The sequence below is a fragment of the Syngnathus typhle genome, linkage group LG15, assembly GCF_033458585.1.
Source record: "Syngnathus typhle isolate RoL2023-S1 ecotype Sweden linkage group LG15, RoL_Styp_1.0, whole genome shotgun sequence".
NCBI lineage: Eukaryota > Metazoa > Chordata > Actinopteri > Syngnathiformes > Syngnathidae > Syngnathus > Syngnathus typhle.
This window is the reverse complement of record NC_083752.1, coordinates 8478504-8501191: the sequence shown is the minus strand read 5'-3', so window position 1 is coordinate 8501191 and position 22688 is coordinate 8478504. Positions and strand designations below refer to the sequence as shown.

Sequence of the window (22688 nt, the reverse complement as noted above, 5' to 3'; positions counted from 1 at the left end):
TCATTTGCATGGGCACAAGTAGAAAATAACTGTTCCCATCAAGTGAGGAATAGCACATTCACTACAAAAGCATAACTAAAAAAAAAAATCCTTTAACTGACATTTTTTTTAATCAACTCCAGCAGAAAAGCGCTTCATGCTGAGATATGATAACCCTGCACTACATGGAAAATGGCCCATGCACAATTACTACTAAAAGAGGGAGACAAAGAAGGAACATTTTCCATTTTACTTTTCCAATGTACTTAAACCTCAGCCTTGTTAATTAGAAATCCAAAGACGTTCCATCTTTGGCCACAGTTAATTAAAAATCTGGACACTTTTGCCATCCAATTATTACATGTGAACTGTGGAAGGAAACATACAAGAGCACGAGTTAGAAAATAAGTGATTGGAAATTTCATGTTGTATGTACACTAATGCCAAGGCAATTACATGATCGCATGTGGATATCAGATTGAAGGAAGGCTTTACAATAGCCGTCAAAGCTCCCGTTCTCCCGTTTTTTCCCCTCCATGTCATTGGTTTTTGTAAATGGTATTGATATTGAACCGGGAAGGGGAATGATGGCAAACCCTCAAATGTCTTCAGTTCAAAGGAAGTCCCAAGCTGCAATAAAGGAAACAGCAGAAAGTCGGGACCGTGGTGCAAATATTATTACCCGACAATCAGTTCTCAAAAATTGTCTGATAATATTGTTTATGTCTTACCAGACGCTGGCACGAGTGCTGCCATGCATCTATTTATCTTTTTACGGGAATCTGACTATTGGCAAACTACAATTTAGCATACATGAATTGATGAAAACTGGGATATTATATCGGGTAAAATATACCCGTCACTAGTGATGGTGTTACTAATAGGGTTAAAAGATTGGATCATTATGACATTTACAGTATATGACTTTCATTTTTAACTCTGCTGGGCTTAGTTCAAACACAGTGTGCAACAAAATGTCCTTCCTTCCATTTCCAACAACGTTGTCATCCTTGCTAATCCTTATTAGTGTTTCCGATGACCACAACACCTGGCTGTAAGTCGTCGGAGCAGCATGACTTTTCCTCCCGGCGATGATACGATAGCAAGGTCTGCTTGGACGACAAGGTGGAGCTTTTGATTGAAAGCCAGGACAGGTAGAAGGGGCAGGGGAAGAGCAAACGCATGCAGGCAGGCGGTGGGGGAGGTGTGCTGCAAACAAGGTGGGATCTGACTTTGATGAGGAGACATGAAGAAGAGGAAAAGCTCAGGCTTCAAGTTAAGCGGGTGTGCGAGGAGGTGATAAGGAAGCTGCAGCAGATGCCTTGTGCACAAAAGCACACACATATCCACCTTACATAAAAACAAACATACTCCAAGAAATACAAAACGCGGAAACTTCTATTCAAGCGTGACTGCGTTTAAATGGAATCGACAACAAAAATGTCTACTTGGACGATGTCTCTACTCACTGGCACATCATTGGGTATGCCTGTATAATTCTGCATCGGAAATAATTTGATCAAATTGAAAAGGAATGTAGCCACCAAAAACACAAAACAAAAGCATTCAAATAAAAAATTTAACAAATCACTTAACATTCAAGTCTTTTGAGATAACATGACAATGACTCTGACATATGACGTCAACAACTAACAGCCACAGACTGAAAGAAACCAGGAAACTAAATGCAAACAAACCGGCAAGACAATGAGGTACATCTGGACGAAGCACGAGTGCCCAGAGTTAGCTGATAGAAGACGAGGAACATGGGTGGTAACGAAAACCTGACACAGTAAAACATGACAACATGAAACAAAACTAAATCTAGTCAACATAAAACACTCATCAAATGTTTTCATCTAACTTGGTGGGATGAAAACTGTCATGATTGTAGGACTATGTTTCATGTCATGTCTGCTGTGTCCATTTGAACATACATACTGTGTAGAATCGAGTATGGTACACTCACATACATTAATGCGGGAGTTAAAGTGCCCGTGGGGAGTGCTTTGTGGCCTTGAGTGGTATGGAATCGTGAATAGTAATTTATGGTTAAGATATTTGTTTGGCTGGCTTATTTCAGAAGCCATTAGGATTAATTAAGTGTCGCTAAATGTGTTGCAACCAAGTTCACATTGCATTCTGATCATGTGCTTACATTTCTTTTTCTTTCAGGAACTGCTAATAGCCTATTTGAATGAAGACAGGAGTGTTCTAATGGGTGTTGGACGTCAAGTGCAAATTTAGGAAAGCAAGACAGTGGAGTGAGTGGGAACATCTCTTAAAGCATTTAACGTCAGAATAATATTCACTTGCCAATATGGCAAATCAAAGAACGACAGGAAGGTGCAGCAAGTAAGCTATTTGACACTTGAGAAACTTGTCTGGCAATAGTAAGTGAAACAAACGTGGCCAAGCATGCTAAACCAATTTCCGTGTTGCCTCAGATTGAGTTTGCACAGAACAGTTGCCAATCAAGGATTAATCGAACCAAAAAGAAAAAAAAAGAGTAGGGTGTTTTTGGAATTATTTTGTGCACGCGTTTGTCCTTGTAAGTCTGATTAAGATATCATTACAGTGATTGCCTGCCTCTTTCCTGCAAATTAGCGAGGTCGCAGATGTTTGTACATGATTGCAAGTGTATGTGGAATCCACATTGAAAAGCTTGTACTACTGTAATTTTCTTTCCTATATGTGAAATCAGAATATCTAGCGCACCAATTGCCTGTACTATGTTCTTCAAAACTGTAAGAACCATATTTATTTTGAATGTCACTCAAATCAAATAAGATCATTGTGATCATTTTACAAAGCTTTAGGATCAGAGATTTATTTCTTAATATGTAAGCAAGAACCCTCATCTTTTTAAATGTCATGTCTGTCTGGTTAAATCAGTACATATCCGACCAATTTCATTCAAAGGTTAATTTGTTTTTGTCATTCTATTTCAAATTTACTAAAATAACAAACTATTTTGCAACTTAAATGATGTATACAACTCAAGCAATGACTGATACGCCTTGATCCTTCTATCCAGACAAGAATATACATAATTTCTCTTTTTGTGTGTGTATCTCACGGAGGGATTAAATAAGTCATCAAATCATGTAATAAAAAAAACCCAATAAATACTTGATGCAATTATAAATAACTCAGTAAAATGTGCATAGCAGGACAAGAAGAATATTCACATTTGATGTTGAAAATCATTCAGTGTGAGTGACTGCAAGGGACCAAATTTGAAGCTGAGTCAACACAGAAGCTGGTTATCTGAGGCCAGCACACTCACAGAAATTTACAGCATGAAATACATTTTTTCTACAGATTAGTTCTCTTTGGTGCCGCTTAATCCAGCTCTTTAGTTGGGCATACGTGTTTTGAATACACGTCACATTAATTCAATTACTATGTGCTGTGAATACATTGTGGTGTCATCTTCTGTAAGCAAAAAGGAGGAGTCAAATATTCAGCAAGTTGGCACTTTGGTGTCCTGGCATAATGAAAATGGCTGTCAGGCTTTATTGAAATTGAATTTTAATGGGGGAGAACAACACACTTACCTAGATTAAGCCGTAGCTATTATATTGTAAACCTGTCTCATACAGGATTTCCCAGTTTTTGTACGGGCTTGGAAATATTAAGCATGCAGACGGGGGGAAATGATATCTTAAAATGATTGAAATTAATTCAATTATTAATTAATTAATTAATTAATAAAGCGATACTGTAACTAATCTCGGGGTAATATTTGACCAAACTCTCTCCTTTCAAAAGCACATTAAGAATATAACCAGAATTGCGTTTTTTCACCTTCGTAATATTGCAAAGATTCGTCCGATCCTCTCGACTGGTGATGCGGAAACTATTATACATGCGTTCGTCACGTCGCGCCTGGACTACTGTAATGTACTATTTTCGGGTCTTCCTAAGTCCCGCATCAAAAGTCTACAGTTAGTACAAAATGCTGCTGCAAGGCTGCTTTCTCGGACAAGAAAATTTGATCACATTACCCCAATACTAGCCAACTTACATTGGCTCCCGGTCCATTTAAGATGTGACTTCAAGGTTCTTCTACTAACCTATAAATCGCTGCATGGCTTAGCGCCTCCATATCTCGTCGACCTAGTTGTTCCTTATGTTCCATCTCGTAACCTTCGTTCACAAAACGCTACCCTTTTAGCGACACCGAGGGCCAAGAAAATGTCTGCAGGCTCTAGAGCATTTTCTATTCGGGCTCCAGAGCTTTGGAATGCCCTACCAATGGATATTAGGACTGCTACCTCAGTAGAAACATTTAAGACACGTTTAAAGACACATTTCTATGACATGGCCTTTAACTAACCTGTAGTGGCCGATTCGGCTGGAGTTTGTTTTCTCTCCCTCTCCACCCCCTCCCTCCCCCCTCCCCGGCCGGGGAGGTGGTTAGGTGGCACCCATGCTGACAGCGGCTATCTGGATTCTCGTGGGCCAATTCAGGATGGGGGAACTGCAGCTCAACCTCCTCGAAGACACTGCCAGGACAATTGAGGGCTCCTTCGGCAGCCCTCTGCTATGACATGGACATCCACTTTTTATTTAATTGATTTTCATGTTGTATCATTTGTGCCCTCTCTGCATCCATTTCAACCTGGTGATCCTGAAAGGGGGATCCTTCCATCTGTGGTCCCTTCTCAAGGTTTCTCATTTTCCCCTGGTAGGGGTTTTTAAGTTTTTCCTTGCCCTTTTGGGAGCTTAAGATCAGGGGATGCTTTGAGAATAATTGTCAATTTCTGTCTATGTGAAGCCCTTTGAGACTGCTTGTGATTTAGGGCTATACAAATAAACTTGACTTGACTTGACTTAATTGGAACTTTGTGAATCTGTGACACATATGCACCGAATGTAATTGAAGAAAAGAGATCCTTTATGTAAAACCAGCCAAAAAATACACACACACACACATATATCTATATATCTATATAGATATATAGATATAGATATATACATATACACACGTAAAAATGTTGGTATGGTAAAATCAAAGTATGAATCAAAATCATGTGGGTTTGCTCGATTCAAGATCATCCTTGCCGAGTTCTCCACAACAGCAACCACAAGCAGTCGACTGCATAGTTTACGATTCACTCCATTAGCTATCCCCGGGAGACTTGTTTCCAACAATTCCAGCTCCGAGAGTGAAAGTGACACGACATGGCTGTAACCCATGACATTTGTGTGAGAACCAGATCGCAGTCATTGCCCAAGGCAAGACCAAAGGAACACGGATGACCGTAAATTGTCTCATCTGTTGGCTACCAAAGTGTCTCCTCCCCGGTGAACACTGGGATGCATTTAGGCAATACAAACCCTACAACCTGAGTTTCAGGGGCTTCACGATCCTCGTGACAACCCCCAACATCTATCATGGGAAATGATGAGGTCTATGCTTGGCTCTACTTTATATGCGTCTTGCCGCATTCTGACAGAAAGCTGTCAGCTGTGAGGCTTGGGTGATTTTCCACTGGCAGCATCCATGGAGAAAATCCTGGTTGGATTCAGTGCTGCTTGGCTTTTCTGATGTGTAAGAGTGCTGGAAACGGGCCTTGCAGGTTTAAGCAGATTAATTAGGGTGTAGCAAAGTTTGCAGGGGGGGAAAAAAATCTTTCTTCCATAGGTGGCGTATTCAACTGACACAGCTTTGCATACAGAGAGATGCTTGAATTATGCACGCTACCACCCGCACTTTAACCGCACCCGCACACACACATCGAGGAGACACCGCTGGAGGGCAAAAAGGCAGGCGTAACCCCACTCGTGCTCTCTTTCCAGCGTTAGTCAAATAATCATAGCCCCCGCGTCTCTCCCGGAATGTGTTTATTCTCACTCGGTTTTTACTGGGAGCAAATTTCCCCTTGTTTGCACATTTACAAGAAAAGAAAATATTCTCCTTACGATAATTTCCCTCCCCTGTCACATGGTGTTACTTTAAATGCGGTGGCCTGTGAGGCAAATGCGGTGGCCTGTGAGGCAAATCCGGTGTAAGGAACAGTTCTTGTCATTAGCGAATGTTCAACACTGAGCAACACTGCAATGGCTGCCTGACAAGCATGACGTACTCCGCATGTACTATATTGGGCCTCAAAATAAGCACATGCAGAGTTAAAGCTTAACCATTCCACAAACACTCATTATCTTCCCTCTCCACCGAGCGCATTGGCTGATATTGAAGAAAAGACAAGGGCAAAAAATAACCATCAACCCACCCCCCGCCCCAAGTTCCTCATCACCATCATCATTTTCATCATTACACAAAATATGACCGAGAGCAGAATCCCACAATGCTGTGCAAATGTCGACGTGAGTTAGCGTCAAGAAGACACAAGAGATATGCATGCATCATCTGGCCAGGAGAACATCACTTGTGGGGAGACAGCCAGAGGCCCTAAGGAGAAGAGGTGGAAAGAAGGGTAGGAGGAGGAGGAGGTGGGGAAGAAGAGAACAGTAGCAAGGTTGGAAGGGCTGGGGATACAGAACAACAGATGGGAATTGAGAAAGAACAAGGTGCACCATTAGGGGAGAAAGCAAGGGATGAAACAAGCTGGATGTTCACATGCAGGGGAAACGACACAAAGAAAGCAATCAGAGAAAATGGAGGCATAATATCCTCCCGCTCCATAATCTCCGCAGATTTCACCATAAAGCATAATCTCCACAGGTTTGACAATACAACATGTGGCCTAAATCTGAGCCAATTACAAAGTAGATGGTTTTGCTCGGCATGTGTACGGTCACTATTGATTTGGCTGTATGTTTGGCATTACATTTAAGACTTGGGAGCTTTGGGCAGACGTGGGGTCCCCATGCATGTAATAGCCCTGCACATTGCCTTTGGTGCCCTTCACTGACCAGATTAAAGCCCGAATGACAAACGCACAGAGGCTGCAAACATCTGTTCTCCAGCACACGGTCCATTCCTCCACATGCTGAGCGGTGTTGGTCACTCCTCAGTCCTGGTCCCCAATGCGGAAAACATCTGCAGCCATAAACTAGTGCACATTAACTACTGGAGCGTGACACCAAGCTATCCCACAAAACACCAGGGCGCCGTCCTCGACACGCAAAACACCGTGGCGTTATCAAGTGGTGTTACATTCTCTTTCATTGTCAACCTTTCAAAATCATTTTCTGTCTTCTTCTATTTTCAATAAATCCATAGTACCGTATTTTCCGCCCCATAAGGTGCACCTAAAAACCTAAAATTTTCTCAAAAACCAACAGTGCGCCTTATAGTCCGGTGCGCCTTATATATGGACCAAATTCCTAAATTTAAACTGGCCCAAAGCATTGTGTCATGAAATCAATCATAAGTGGCCCGCTGAAGACTATGAATCATGACTCAAAAAGACTATGGATCATTATTTTATGATTATAAAGTAATTTGTTCCGTCTGAAGTTGAAATAAAAAAGATAAAATGGAGAATGATTTGATTTGGATTAAAAATCTGACATGATGCATTAATGGTGCGCCTTATAGTCCGGTGCGCCTTATATAAGGATAAAGTTTTAAAATGGGCCATTCATTGAAGGTGCGCCTTATAGTCCGGTGCGCCTTATAGGCCGGAAAATACGGTACTCTCATCGAACAGCTCATTAACTCAAATACAATTTTAACATTGATCTACAAGAGTTAATTGCTCCACTAAGATAAAAGTTCCTCCCTTAGGCTAGTTTTTGTCCGTGTCAGTGATCAAACCCAATAGACATTCAAAAGGTCATTGGCAGCAATATAGATGGGCAATTAAAAGGAGTGAGGCGTCACTTAGTCTTGGTCTCTGAAACTTAAAGCCAATCAAATGTTATGTAGGACACTCCATGGACTATACAGTCTGAGACTAAAAGTTTTGAGGCGCAACGTTTAAAATAATACACAGTTCGGCGATGGCCAAGTTTTTGCTCACAGTTGTAAAGATTTGGGGATATTCTGAAGACCTGAGATTATGAGCGGCTAAAATCTACAAAATTCAGACTGGTACACTTTAAAATTTGTTGAAATTATTTTTAAAAGACTAGAAGCTAGAAGTTACAACTGACCAGCTCCATTTTGTCTTCCATTTTTTTAGCTCCTCATTTGTAAGGATGCTTTTCAACTCGTGTCATGTTCTCACTGCAGCTCCCCCTTTAAGTGCATGAGTGCTAAAATACGATGAATGGTCTTGACACTCTTTAAGGGTTTGCTCCCAAGCCTGTGCCTGGAGTATAAAGAGAGCCATGAAAATGTAAAAGGAGGAATCATGATACAAAAATAGCTGATAGAAAAAAAAGTTTCCTCAGAGACTTAGGGGGTGGGGGTGCAACAAATACAACTACATGGCATGTTATTGCGGAAAAGTATGAAATGTTTTCAACCTCACGTTAGTTCACCACAGCCAGAATGAATTAAGCATAGCATGGCCGCAAACACCAAGATGCATAAAGGGCTGTTAAGCCGCAGCACTCTGAACAGTCACTGCTATAAAAGACCACCTAGGTCACTCTTGTCTTGAATAAAGGATGCATTTATGAAGCATCCAGGTAAAACACACCAGAAAACAGGTGCTTTAGTGTATGTCCTTTGAAGAAAGATGCTGCATTCACTAGTTTCCATGAATTAATAAAGGTTCCCGATAGTTGTCCACTCACAGAGGTGCATATGCTGTTACGTTTGATGTTGACTTCTTATGAATCAAAAGATGCAATGGATGGGGGGTTGACCTTTTAAAGGCAAACTGAGACATTTGGGATGAATGAATGGACGAGCGGAAGTCTGGAATGGGACACTTAGCGCTACTAACAGTGCTTTGGCCTAGATTATGTTGGTTGTCGGATAGGCCACATGAATAATGAACTATGGAGACCCTCTGACTGGCTGAAGATGCTCCTTTGACCAATAAGGCAGATTGATCAGTCATTTACGTTCCTAAAGACATTCCTGAGGTACCTGGAGTATAAACCGCTCCATGACTGAGCCCATCACCCATATTACTTGTATAACAAATCATTGTTCCCATTTAATTTAAAACTCTCTAGCTCTATTTTGGCAAACTCCCCTTCATTGCGTGGCTTTTTAGCCAATGACGTGATCCAAGCAAGTTGACATGAGTGCTCCGTGTCCTGCCTCCCAGCAGACAAACACGGGTTTTAATATTCCCAAAGTCATTTTACATCTTTAACATTATCCCCATTGAACATCTTTATATTTTAATAACCGAATACATAATCACGATAAAACATAACTTGATTCAAGTCCCTGGCAACAGAGTGCCACACGTTTTCCAGCAATGACGGCAGCAATGATTTATTGCCGTCGCAGTATCGTATGAAGGCTCACCGAGTTGTTCTAATGGAGTAGTTTAAGGCGCTGCCAAGTCATTTAAAATGGGATATGTAGTCATATTTCAAAATATAATGTTAGGATATTACATCGTTTAATTACACCTAGTAATGTAAAATGTATGGCATCATGTTTGTAGTCAGCAGTATAGAATATTAATTTCTTTAAAAAAGTCACCCTGTAAACTGATTGTACAGATCAGCAATTCTGAAAAAAAAGTTTCCGTTTGCTAAGAAAACTTGGGATGATGTGTCGTTTATTTAATGGGTTGTCAGTGCATTTGAAGAACAATTGATGGCACGGCTAACAAGGCAGCTATTTCAGACAAAAACATTTTAGGTTGGAGTTGGAGAAAATAGGATGCAGCCCCTGACACTCAAGCCCCAGTTTGCAACGAGTCCGGGGGCAAAGGGGTGTTTTGCTGAAAAAGCTTGCTTCGTCTAGACTGCCTCGCTTATTGATCCATGATCCGACCTTGTTGCGTGCAATTGGCTAACTATGCTTTGAATTGATCAATGACTCTGTCTGTCAAGTGGGTTTGTAATTGTGGCTTTTGTCTCATAAATGTGGAAAAAAGTAAACACATCTGCAAGGGCATGGAAAGCTCGGGCATTATGTACTGTAGATACTGCTCACTTTCAGCTTAAGTCCGTGTGCGTGTGTGCCTCTGCGTGTGAATGTTGTTATGCTTTTAGATGGACAGCATGGTTACGCTGAGACAATAAAAAAACAATTCTGGTGCTAGAGGGATCGCTCTATCTCTGTCACCAGTACATTACACTGTTTGACAGCCTGCTAGGTCTCATACTGTTGCAAAAGCTGCACAAAATATAATAAAAACACCCAAATCATTTTCTGGGATTTCTTTTGTCTGCAGAAACATGAAAAGCACATATCGCTACCTTTTGTGTTGCATAATGAATTTACTCAACACTTGAAACAAGGCTACAAGCGACAAAACATTTTGTATGCTTCTTTATATCCGGTATATGCTTTCATCCCCAACCAACTGTAAGAAAGTACACCTCAGCTCTTCAAGGTGTTTGCATGGTCCAGTTAACAACAGATGCTAGCCCTCAGCTAACTTACCATTTCTCATAATGTGCAGGCCTCCAAGGAGTACGCATGGTCCAGTTATCACCAGATGCTAGCCCCTTATCACACAGTCTTGAGCCAACAGAAAGAAAAGAAAAAGAATGTTTGAGTCCTTCCTGACTGCCCAGGCAGCAGCTATCTTGCCACACACATGAGCGGAGACACGTTATGATTATATTCTCCATCACAGCCTTAATATTTGCATGGTTGGAAAACTTTGCCTGAGTGGCGAGCTTAGTAGGTTTCTCGGGGTGCTATGTCTGCTGTTCACTCGACTCCAAATGTTCTGAAGTAAAAAATGCTGAAAGCACAGCTGTTGTTAAGCGAGTAATTCCGATACCGTTTAGATTCAACTTCATAAATAACACAAACATTACAATGAGTTCTTATCACAAAGTTGCATCAAACGATTTGGTCGAAACTTCCATCCCAAGAGTTTATAAGATGGATGATGAAGTCTGGTGGATACTGTAAGTACACAAGAGGACTGACTGTCTGTGACTGACAACAGATGGCGCAATGTGGTCAACATATCTACTCACAGAAAACATTGACAATCTGCCTAGAAACACACAGAGCTGGCAGCCAGAACACTTTGGATTATTGCAACGGCTATGAGTGAAATGCCTGATGAAGGGCAATGTGCCACCTTCCAAAACACCAAAGACCAATTCCCAGCTCAAGCCCTTCTGAACTTTAAAGTAGCGTATAAAATTTCAGATAGCCACCAAAACGGTCTTTCATGGACTGACCACAATCTTATGTTTGCAATCCCCAACCGCCTTGAAGTCTGGCTTGACTATTGGAATCTAGACCAAACAGAAATACTTTGTAATCCACCGCCCGCCCACATGGTGTGTGCCAGCTCTAAAGCACAAATACTGCACGGAGGTGGGCCTAAATGATTCCATCCATGCGAGGCGTTTTGTGCTCGAACACCATTTCATGCCTGGGGAAAGCATGGCGTTGACTCTCAGATTATGCCAATTAGGCTAATGTTGTTTACTGCACAGTCCGCGGCACTGAACGACTCAAAGGAATGCTCAACGCTGAAGAGAACGCAGTGACAAGGAATCATAGCAAGAGAATGAGACGTGGCAGGAAAGACGCAACACAAGCAGAGGTCAAGGTCATTTATGACAAGCCTTAGCGCGTAAATTAGATGATGCCTGGAATACAACTTTTATTTCTCACATTGTGCTGCAGCCTCCAATGTCTAGGTGTTGACACACATCTATTAAAACTATGGCAACAAAACTGACGGGCTTTACCATCCACTCATATCCATCCTGATGAAAGATGACAATTAAATTCTCACATAGTCATCAGCAGATGCTCGAAAATTAATGTCCACTGGGGATGTGGGCACTCAGGCCTTTAACTGTGATGCGGGAGAAAAAGGTTTCACTCCACTTCTTCTCACAATATGTTCTTGGGAAAATAAACCCAACACTATAAATGTATTCATTAACACACGTTAGCCAAGCCTCATAAATGATTCATTAGGATATGCTACATAATTCCAGATTGTGTTAAAACAAACATGATTTGGATTTACATCCTGTAAATTTCATCCAATACTGAAAGCCCCTTTACAGTCTAAAACTAACATGCAAAATACTGGAAGCTTGTGTAGGCAGACAAGGCACGGTATGTGGTGATTAACTGATATTTTGAATTTCAAATGTGAATTAGCTTTAGAGCAGAACCAGGAAAGCCCCACAAAATGTCTCAGCCATTACATAGCAGTCGTGCCTAGAGTTGGCTTCTATTCATTGAAAGGGATTAAAAGAGTAAAATCCTGATTCTCTGGCTTCTTTCTTTGGAAGATTATCCATTTTCTTCAAGTGCCATTCCATATTGCCATATGAAAAGGATGCACTGTTGAGTACAAAAACACATGCTAGACTCGCATATACACTGTAAAAAGGGAAATCTTAAGTAAGATATGATTTCTTAAATTCAAGCTAAAAGCTTATTTTGCTGTGTTGTTATTTTTACTTGAAATAAAATTGTCAGGCAAGATCATTCAGCTTGTTTCAAGATACTTATTACTTGATTATATTATTTGATCTTATAGTCTTGTCAATGAGTATTAAAAGCCAATTTCAATTACTATGAAGCTTAGAACAAACACTTTCAACATTTTAAGATGACTGTCCAACAACAAAGAACCTAAAATATGGTTTCATGTTGATTTCCTTATTTTAAGATTTTAAATATTTTACTTGATTTAAGTTTGAAAATACTAATTTGTTTGTAGAATGCTGTAGATATGGGCCTAGTATCATTTTCTTATTTTTCAAAATCTTGTCAAGTACATCAGGTAAATCGTTCTTGTTCTGTTGCCAGATAATTTTGCTTATACTAAAAATTATTTTCTCAGTTTAACATTTTTTTTTTCTTAAAATTTTCTGTGGAATTTTTGCAGAGTGTACATTAAGAATTGTGTGTGTGTGTGCGTGTGTGTGCGTGTGTGTGTGTGCGTGTGTGTGCGTGTGTGTGTGTGCGTGCCCGAACTAAAAGTCATGGCAACATAAAGGTTGGACTTGTGTAGAGAAAAATAAAAAGGTTTTTCCAGCAATATTCCATTCATGTAATATAAACTCAGTGAAAAAAACAGCTGTATGACTTCATCTTAGCAGGAGCACAATTCAATCGTTCATCCTTTTTTGATGCAGGATTTTGCTCAATTGTTTTTGTGGCTGGTTGGCGAACACACTGCATTTGATTGATGCACAATCGGTCTCACCGTTTTCTACCGTGACCTGTTATGGGTGGCAGTAAGTTGCAACCCAGCTGACTGAGCAGCCTGGATTCATCAGCAGTCACCGGCAGTGTCGTTAAATCACATTCTCAGTCAGGACAATGCTGGTTGAGTGGAATTTCTCGCTCCCACCTATTTCATTTCACTGCGAGATGAGAAATTGAGAGCAGGAGAAATAAGTGTGGGTGTTCATGTGTGCAAGCAAGTATCTGTGGTGTTTGTGTGTGCGCATCTGAGCGTGAGTGCATCTTGTTCATGGCAAGAAATCAGCTCAGTTTAGCACATAATGGAAATGCGAATAGCCCCAAGCCCCTCTCCCACACAGGGAGAGTGCTGGCTGCGAGCACGATGCATCTTTCCAAATCCAAATAGTGAAAGGGAGTTTGCCGGGTTAAAATCTAGGCTCCTTTTTCTCTCTCTCCTCCCCTGGAGCAATTCACAGCTTTGCCCATACATTACTCAAACAGGTCATCCAAACAGGTCTCACTTGCAGGGTGAAAGCATATTCACACACACACAAACACATATGCACACGCATGCTGAGCACACATTCACATGCACTCACTCACTTGTAGGTTCAGTGAATAGGTGACATTACACATATTATGACAGATGGAATCTATGGATTCCAAAGCCACAAAATGTTATGCTTAATTTAGTGTGAAATCTACCTTTTTAGATCAGAGTGCCAACATATCCTCAAGTTGCATGATTCTATTATACTGTCATTTATTTTCATGTTGCACTCTTGTCACGCTGTGTTAGCCAGGTCATCACTAGTCCAGAAGCGTAAGAGGAAATCTCAGACTTACGCGCGACTTCTAGAGATGCGTTTCGGCTCACAGCCTCCCCCAGATAGTTGCGGGCAACGCACACGTAGCTGCCATCGTCCGGCTTGCTCCTCCGCCCGTGGACAATGCGTAGGAAGAAGAGGGACCCCCTGGGCAGCAGCATGCGGTGCGAGCGAGGGTTGTCGCGGTCCGTCTCGACGGGCTCCCCGTCCTTGTACCATTCCACCGTAGGGGTTGGGCGGCCCTCTGCCTTGCAGTTGAGAGTGGCTGGTTCCCCCTTGGACACAATCAGGTCAGAGGGGTGCTCCACGATGCGGGGAGGGGCGTCTTCCTGGCGAAGACGAGACCCTTGAGGGCCAGAAGCAAGCACAAAACTCCGTTAGAAGTCAACGGTGTCACATCACTGTCACATCTTCCTTATTGATAACTTCAAACATCCAATCTAAATCCAGTCCCGATTGAATTTGACTGTAAATCAATGTATACCAATTTGTACATGCAATTGCAGATGGAAGAAATGATCATTTGGGTCCTGTCCTCAAGAGCCAAATTAATTAGCATCGGGGTCTTTTCGGCTGCGCAGTTTTCTCACACACAGGCTTTAATGTTTGCCATCACGTGCAGGAACTGAGAAGTCATTACGTCTCATTAACTTTTTCATTAACGGGTTCTATCAAACGCTGGCATCATCAAAGATGTTGTCACTGTGAGTGTACAACAGAGAGCGAGCCGTACATCAGATGGTTCACTTTGTACTGTAACAATAGCGAGGTATGCCTTCGCCTACTTTGTTTTGTCCTTGATGGATATGTTGCAACATTCAGCATCCTGCATATGACTATGATGGACTGTCCTCACAAGGAAACATTACATTTTGTCTGTCATCATTCAATAGCGTTATTTATTTGATCAAGTAGCTCAGGTGACCAAAATGTTGAAGCATTCCGTTTGAATACGTGAACGCATCATGACCATCATTGTATTCATGACGTAAACAAGAGTATGATTCAAAGGACCTTTAGGAAAATAGTACATAAGTAGTTCTTGTTGAATCTCTGCAAACGTTGGTCTGGTTAATGGTTGCTGGGCAACAAAGGCATCCAATCAAATACAAGCAAACTATCATTACTGACATCATGTGTGACGTGACACAAACAGACAACATTTGCTTGCCAGCTAGCTGTGATGCTTGTTACTAATTTAAAGCTGGAGTCTCTTAAATTATTTTAAGGCAGTAACACTTATTGTTACACTTAATCCTCAGCAATGATATGACTTTTTTACACTATTGTCATTTGTCATTGTGTTCAACTTTGGCAGTTGCACTCTACTTTGAAAGTTGGTTAATTGTGTCTTTGTCGGAATGTGACCCATTTTGATTCATTCATTTACAGATGGGATCAGTACACGTCTTATTTTAAAGGAGAGTAATCTCAGCAAGCCTCTCCGTCATTCTTTGCAAGATCTTGTATATCTGTAATGTGATGTAATCCCTTTTAGGAGATGAATGTTTACCTCGGAAATGCAATCTAATATCCGTTGCTGCCATATTATTTTGTCTGAAGGTAAACCGAAGGTTCATGTTATTACTGAACCTTTTTGCATCAGGTTTTTTTCATTTGGTTGGTGCATTTAGCTTGTTTACTTGTCGGAAGTAGGGGTGCAGAAGAATGCAATTTCTGTCCTTCAAGCTACAACCTACACGGATGCACCTCAAAGAGATAATTTAATGGAATTAAAGTGAACTCTTTGTAGCTCTTCCAGGGCTGAAAAGGCAGAGTACAATTCCATTTTGTAAAGCCATGAGTACAAACTCAAGGAAAGCAGTGGAGCCATCAAAACATCAATAATTTGTGGCGATGGAATGTTACCCAAACTTGAGCAAGCAATATTCTCTCATTGCAGTCCACAAGTACCGCATTTTTTCTCATTCAAACTCAGATTTTCCGTTAGGCTACTGTCGGGACCTATCCGTGGTGCTGAAATGCTGGGTCGCAATCTTATTGGGGATACTTTCAAATAGAGGTGGCGTCAACTCTACATAGCAATACAGTTCCGATGAGTCACTCTCAAGTTGATGCTAGTTAGAAATTACCATATTGTCATGACTTTAATATGTACATATTCACAAACTATGTCATCTGAATTTAATCAGTCGTGAACTAGCAAACACACAGTGGACGAGGGGGAGACTTGTAGAACCCAGGAAGAAGTCCTGCTATAATCCAAACTCTGGGAGTCCAGAATACCCTTTTACTTTATGAGTAACCTGTGGATATAAATTCTCAAGAGGACAGTTTTCAAACTAAGCACCTTCTCCACAGCACATTAGCCGTTATTACTGCAGGACATAAACTCTATCATCTGCCTGTGCAAATGAATTGTTGAGTCACATAATACAGTAATGACCCATGCAAGGCAATATTGGGGAAAGCTGCGCATAATTTGAATCATGACCTTATTTGTAGCACTTTGTAATGGCAAAAAGCGAGTTAAACTGTTCCATGAAGTCATCATTCAAGTTTTACCAGCGCACACAACAAACCATTATGGTAAAAAAATATGCATATCATAGCCGATCCGACACATTTGTGTGCACGGTATATAATTTAGCGCGTGTGATGAGAAAAATGCCATCCACATAAAACATGATTTATTTGTAATGGCTCCATACACATAATGGAGTATTAATAACAATACATTTGAGACAAACGATTATACAAATCAAATGGAATAATTTTGGTCTTACCGTTGCTCATTTTGGCGTATAAAAGTCCACAGAGAACCAAATATTGTATAGGACCCATTCTGGCATATTGACCCCTTCAGCTAGCGGCGCATGAATTCCTTCTCCTCAAGCGGAAAAAAAGCGATCAATTCATCAATCAATCCTGTCTTCACCTTTGTGACTTTGAAATGTCTACCGTTTCAAGTTAGCCATCAAGACACTCGGTTCAGCGAGGGAAGAAAAAAACACCAGCGCTCTCGTTCACATTCATCTTCTCCATAAAAGCGCACCGGTGAGCGGCGGTCTGTGGACACGTTGGTGTTCTTTCTGCAGTCACCAACTGCAAACAACACCAGCGACGCCCCGCGCGCTACACTTTAAAGCGGACCCGACCGGCTCTGAACACATTCTTCTCAACCACCGGGACTTTTTTTTTTAGCGGCTCTCGAGACGGGGAAGCGCACCCTTGGCCATGCGGGACAAGTTGTGGGATGAGAAGCGCTGTTGGGGTTATGCAGGAGAAGGGGCACCGCGCGCAGCAGCTCGCAGAGCCCCTCCTTCTCCACGCTGATGCTTTGGGAGTGCAGAAAAAAAAAACGGAGAATGGAACCAACTGAATAAGAAATGAAACACGTCCAAATCGTATGAGTTTGATTAATGCTTTTTTTCCTTGTGTTTACATCGAAGTCTTAGCTAAGTGGCTTTTGGAAAGTACAATATTTTGTGCAGCGCAGTATAAAAGGGGCGGGGGTCTTGGAGTAACAGCTTTTCTCAGTAGTCCAATACTAATTTAAAAACGAAAAATCAAATCACACAGTCGGTTAAGCAAAATAAGCAAGGTGAAATAAATCTTTGGCTTCACACACTGCTGATTTAATATATTGCTAGCAAGAGTCATTAAGAGTGTATAGCAAAAAGAAATGGCAGGTGAGTCTTTCCCACTGCCCAAGGTGCTGGTTGTCAATATCGCTCAATATTGTCAATAGTGATATAAAGGCAGCTTTAAGAATGGCTATATGAGCTGCTATTGATCCAGAAGCTGACATTAAAGCATTTTTGGCACAGTGTTCATGCCAGTGGGTCGAATAACAATTACAGACAATAGCTAATTGAGTCAGCATGTGGCTAAGGGTGGAAAGTGAATACAATCTTTAAAATTGGAGCAATCTCACTCATCAAGGAACAATGTGTTCAACAGCATTCCCCATTTTCATTGTTCTTATGGCGACAGCTCACGTTGTGATGTGGTGGAAGCCTCTTTGCACTCAATGGGCTTTTGAGCAGAATTGTCCACGCCTTTGCAAGATCTCAAGTGCAGCTAAGTGGCATGATCTGCACGAAAGCAAAATAATGTCAATGTATGCAAGGCGCTTCTATCTGACCTTAACCCAAAGCTCATCTTGTCTTTTTCTTCAGTGATGCAAGAAGAGAGAATGATAAATTGGCTTCTAAAGAAATAAAGACTCACCAAATCAATCCAAGAGAATCTTAATAATATGAAGAGGAAACTTAATTGTGCCAACTACCCAGTGCTCTGCATTATTATGAGTTGTTATTATAAGCACTTGATCGTCTTCCACTCCCACACGTCTTCCGCCATCATTATGATAAGGCTTACAGCATGGCGTAGCCAAGCCGGGGCGAACCGGGGCGGCGCCCCGGTTAGGACTCCTTGCGCCCCGGTTGAAAAAAATCGAGCTTTTTCGATTCTTCATTTTCATGCCGTTTTTTTCTTTCGGTCTTGAGCAAATGTGCTAGCGCTATTCTATGTGCGCGATGTTATCCATTCACCGTTTGCCTCCCGGACCCGGATGTTGTTTTAGCGATCAGCGAACGGCGTGGGTGATGTTCGATTTTTTTTCCTGTGGGCGCGCGCCCCTACTGGAAAAATTCCTGGCTACGCCTCTGGCTTACAGACATTTGAGGAAAAATCTGCACTCGTCATACTCAGCTGAGATTACAATGTTGTTTCATTTTTATTAATTATATTGGATTTAGCTATTGTATACATGTAAATCTGAGGATAAATATACGTATGTGCTCATTGCAGCGCTTGACTGACTATAATGTGGGACATCTTTGCTTGAGCCACAATACCTCCCTTATGTTTGACTGAAAACAAGCAACGTGCACTCTAGTAAGGTTTAATTTTGCATTAAAATGTATGAATCCAGATAAAAATTCCATGTCGGAATTATGAATGCATGATGGCATTTAATTTCCAACATTGGGTTGAAATAAGAAATGGTGTAGCCCAGTGGTCCCCAACCTTTTTTGCGCCACGGACCGGTTACATGTCGGAAATATTTTCGCGGACCGGCATTTATATAAATAAATAATACATTTATATAAATAAATAATACATTTATATAAATAAATAATACATTTATATAAATAAATAATACATTTATATAAATAAATAAATAAATAAATAAATAAATAAATAAATAAATAAATAAATAAATAAATAAATAAATAAATAAATAAATAAATAAATAAATAAATAAATAAATAAATACAAAATAAATAAATAAATAAATAAATAAATAAATAAATAAATAAATAAATAAATAAATAAATACGATGAAATAAAATGATACGACTGACATAAAAACAAGTACAAATGACAAAAATAAAACTCACCATTACGTTGAATTAATGGAAGCACTGAGTTTGTTTCTCAGAAACGAGCCGGTCCCATCTAGACATAATCGGAGACAATGACACCCGAAGTGTTTAAGGTTTGTCTTTTATTGCAGGATGCTTGTTCTCCATGTGTAGAAGCAGTTTGGAATGCTTCATTGCCTGGTTAGTTAGCCTGTCGCCACATATTAGCTTTGCGGGCTCGACTGGGGAAACATGTCACGTGACCGGGACGAGTGTCTTGACCTGAATTAATTGATCGTCGATATTATTTTTTTTTTTCTGTGCGGCTTGGCGGCCCGGTACCAAGTGACCCACGGACCGGTACCGGTCCGCGGCCCGGTGGTTGGGGACCACTGGTGTAGCCCATGTCTAGTATTGAGTGATGTGATTTGATTTGCATCAAGAAAAGACTCCCTCATCTTTCATCACTCGTGGACAGGTTTCCAGGCAACGTGGGATGCTACCTCAAACACAAGCCAAACTCAAAAGGGCTCCTGACTTCTCTCATCAATCTGATGTAGCTCTCTCACACTTGCTCTCTCGGTGTTGATCACACGTAGGAGACAATGTCAAGGTCAGGAGTTGTGTCTGGGCCATTACCTACTTATGACGATGTTTATTCAAGCCAGGAGCGCTTGAGGAGACAGATGGTGTGTGTGTGTGACAGTGTGAAGAGCAGCGAGCATACAGTGGAGTAGTAGCTTGGAGTAGACAGAGACAAAGGGACCACAAGGCCACACCTAGTACCTGGAAGTTTCCACAATGCCAAACAACCACAAGCGATGTTGTTAAGCACTGCACACATGATCCCCAACAGGCTGCTCAGCTCCCACCCAAGTGGTTAGCTGTCCTGAGCGACCCAAGCATCAACAACAAAGTCCCTGAGGCCTTCGGGAAGCTAACGCAATTGTTGAACTGGCTCAGATGGCCACCTAACAGGCTCTGGTCTGCAGGATGCTTCTCTAGCTTTGACTGTCCGTCAAATGGCCCCAAGGGTATCCATAAAAGCACTACATGACTGAAAAATAAAAATAAGTTAAAAAAATATATATGTTTGTGAATTTCATGCGATATCCTTGGTCCAACTTGATTGCAAGCGCTGTCTTTATGACAGCTCTGCAACATATGAAACGTTTATTTCAGTCCTTCAAAAATCTCACAAATATCCAAAGACGACAGAGCAACCACCAATGCCAAGATACTGATTTTTTTTTTTTTAATGAGTTTAAAATATATACAAGACCTTTTTTGCTATTTGATGCAAAACAATGTACAACAATAAAGACGACAGAAGATGTTAGTGTTTCCAGTAGCTTCTCAACACTTCAGTGCTTTTGTTTTGGGCGTCAAACAGACATGCAAGAAGCTGAAACATAAATATAAAATAGATGGCACTCTCAACAGTGCAAAAAAAAACAAAGGAATTTATCCAACACATTTGCATTCGTTCCCAGGAGAGGCGCGTTGCATATCTAGCTTGAAAATCAGACTATTCTTAGATTATTCAGGGAGAAAAAATGATATTCCTTCCACATACATAAAATATGGTGTTCTGCTCAGGAAGCAAAGGCGCTCATATACGTAAGAATCCGCAGTCTCACTCCATGGCATGGAAAAATCCAAACATTTTTGCTTGAAGAAAGTAATTATCATAAAATCAACAATTTTAAAGGGGTTGACTTCATGTCCTGTAATCAATTAAAAAGAAACTTAAAACTTGGTAATAAACCAATTACGAGAAAGTGAGAAAAAAATCCAGGAGAACCTACTTTGTATTTTTATGAAGATACATTGCAACATTTATATTTGTCAAAAAAAAAAAAAAAGTTAAATTGGGATGTCGTCATCCTGCAAATAAGTGAAGATGAACTTCATCCTACAATTTCTACAATTTATGCTGAGCAGTTAATACGTACTACAGGCAGACTTGTTGGAAAGACACTTTCAATCCCGGCTGATGCAATTTTCACATTAATGCATGTTAACATTAATGCAAGTGAACCACCCAAATCCACCCTGTAGCTGTGAGATTTCATTTCTTCTTGTGATAGGAAGATTTTAAATTCAGCTTAAAGTTGCCATCCTATTACATATACAGTTCCTTGGTGCGAAAAAGTCCGGAGCGAGAAATATTCTAAAATTGCAAGATATGTAATCCTCAAACTTTTGGATTAAGAAATTCAAAGTGGGTTCTTATCATTTCTATCCAACGAAAATAATAATTTTGACTTTTTACAAAAACAGGTTATCTGTGTCCTGCTGCATGGAAGGCTTAAAGTATGTAACCACAGAGACAATAGAGACAATAGAAAACAAATTTCAGAACAGTTCAATTCACCGTCCTTGAAAACTAAACCTAGCCTAACAAAGCCTAATGCAAGCCAAATGAACACTATTATTAGTGTGTTCAGTTCATGTTTCGCAATTCTCCGATATTGATAATTTCAGGTAATTTGTTGTGCTTTGTGCCTCTTCCTGCCACTCCCATCTGTCCCCATCATTCTAATTGAGCAGGCGTGAGCAAAATTCCACCATACAGCGTCCCAGCACAAACAGATTTAAGACCTGTCAGCTTATCCAAGCTGCTAATCGTTTCTTCAAGCATCTTGGAGGATTTTTCTCTCGCAGACATTTTACTGAATGCAGATCTGTATTGACTTATATTGCTTACTTTCTCTCTCTCATTTTTAATTCATGTGTAATTACCACAATAAACCCTTGAAAATAAAACAGTTTAACTGAGCCAAAAGAAGAAATAAAAAAAGAAATCATTACCATGCAAAATATTGATATTTTATAGACATATTTGTTTATGATAATTTTGTCCCAACATGCTGTGCCCAATCTTTCAGCTTCTAAATGATAAAAGAAGAAAATGGTCATTGTGAGACTTTTCACACCAGAGTAAATTCATCTGCCACCACAGGCAGACGTTTGAGTCTTTTGTGAACCGTCTTGACAACTGCTGGATGGATTACCATAAATTATCTCCTAGTCTTATTTTTTGGCAGACTCTTGAGTTCATGGTAACAATCGCTTGGTGAGGGAATTTTACTGCACGTATGGCAATGTGGCATGTTCGAGGTTTGTTTGGACACGTTTAACCTTGGAGAAATTCAAGTTCTACTTTCTAGTAATGTGTTTATGAAGTGACCACCAACCTCAAAAGGGAACATTAGATCTTCTAAGGTTGCGAGTGCACAAGCTAAACATGGTTTAAAATAAGCATGTAGAGCAAGAATGTGGCATGGTATCAAAGAAGAAAAATGGAATGAAATATGTGCTGAGAGAATGAAAGATTCACCTTGAAATGACTTCACTGGAGACACATCA

The 22688-nt window shown here is 40.6% G+C and overlaps 1 protein-coding gene across 1 annotated transcript in view; it reads right to left on the bottom strand.

Moving 5' to 3' along the window:
• The window catches only part of LOC133168589 (roundabout homolog 2-like), a 49652-nt gene extending 32511 nt beyond the window's left edge, over positions 1-17141 (bottom strand). Inside the window, exons 1-2 of the mRNA XM_061300249.1 lie at positions 16731-17141; positions 14003-14329 (exon numbers count right to left, since the gene is read on the bottom strand). Of these exons, the coding sequence (XP_061156233.1) occupies positions 14003-14329; positions 16731-16788 (385 nt within the window). The 5' untranslated portion in view covers positions 16789-17141. The remainder of the gene's footprint in view (positions 1-14002; positions 14330-16730) is intronic.
• Positions 17142-22688: the final 5547 nt, after the last annotated feature.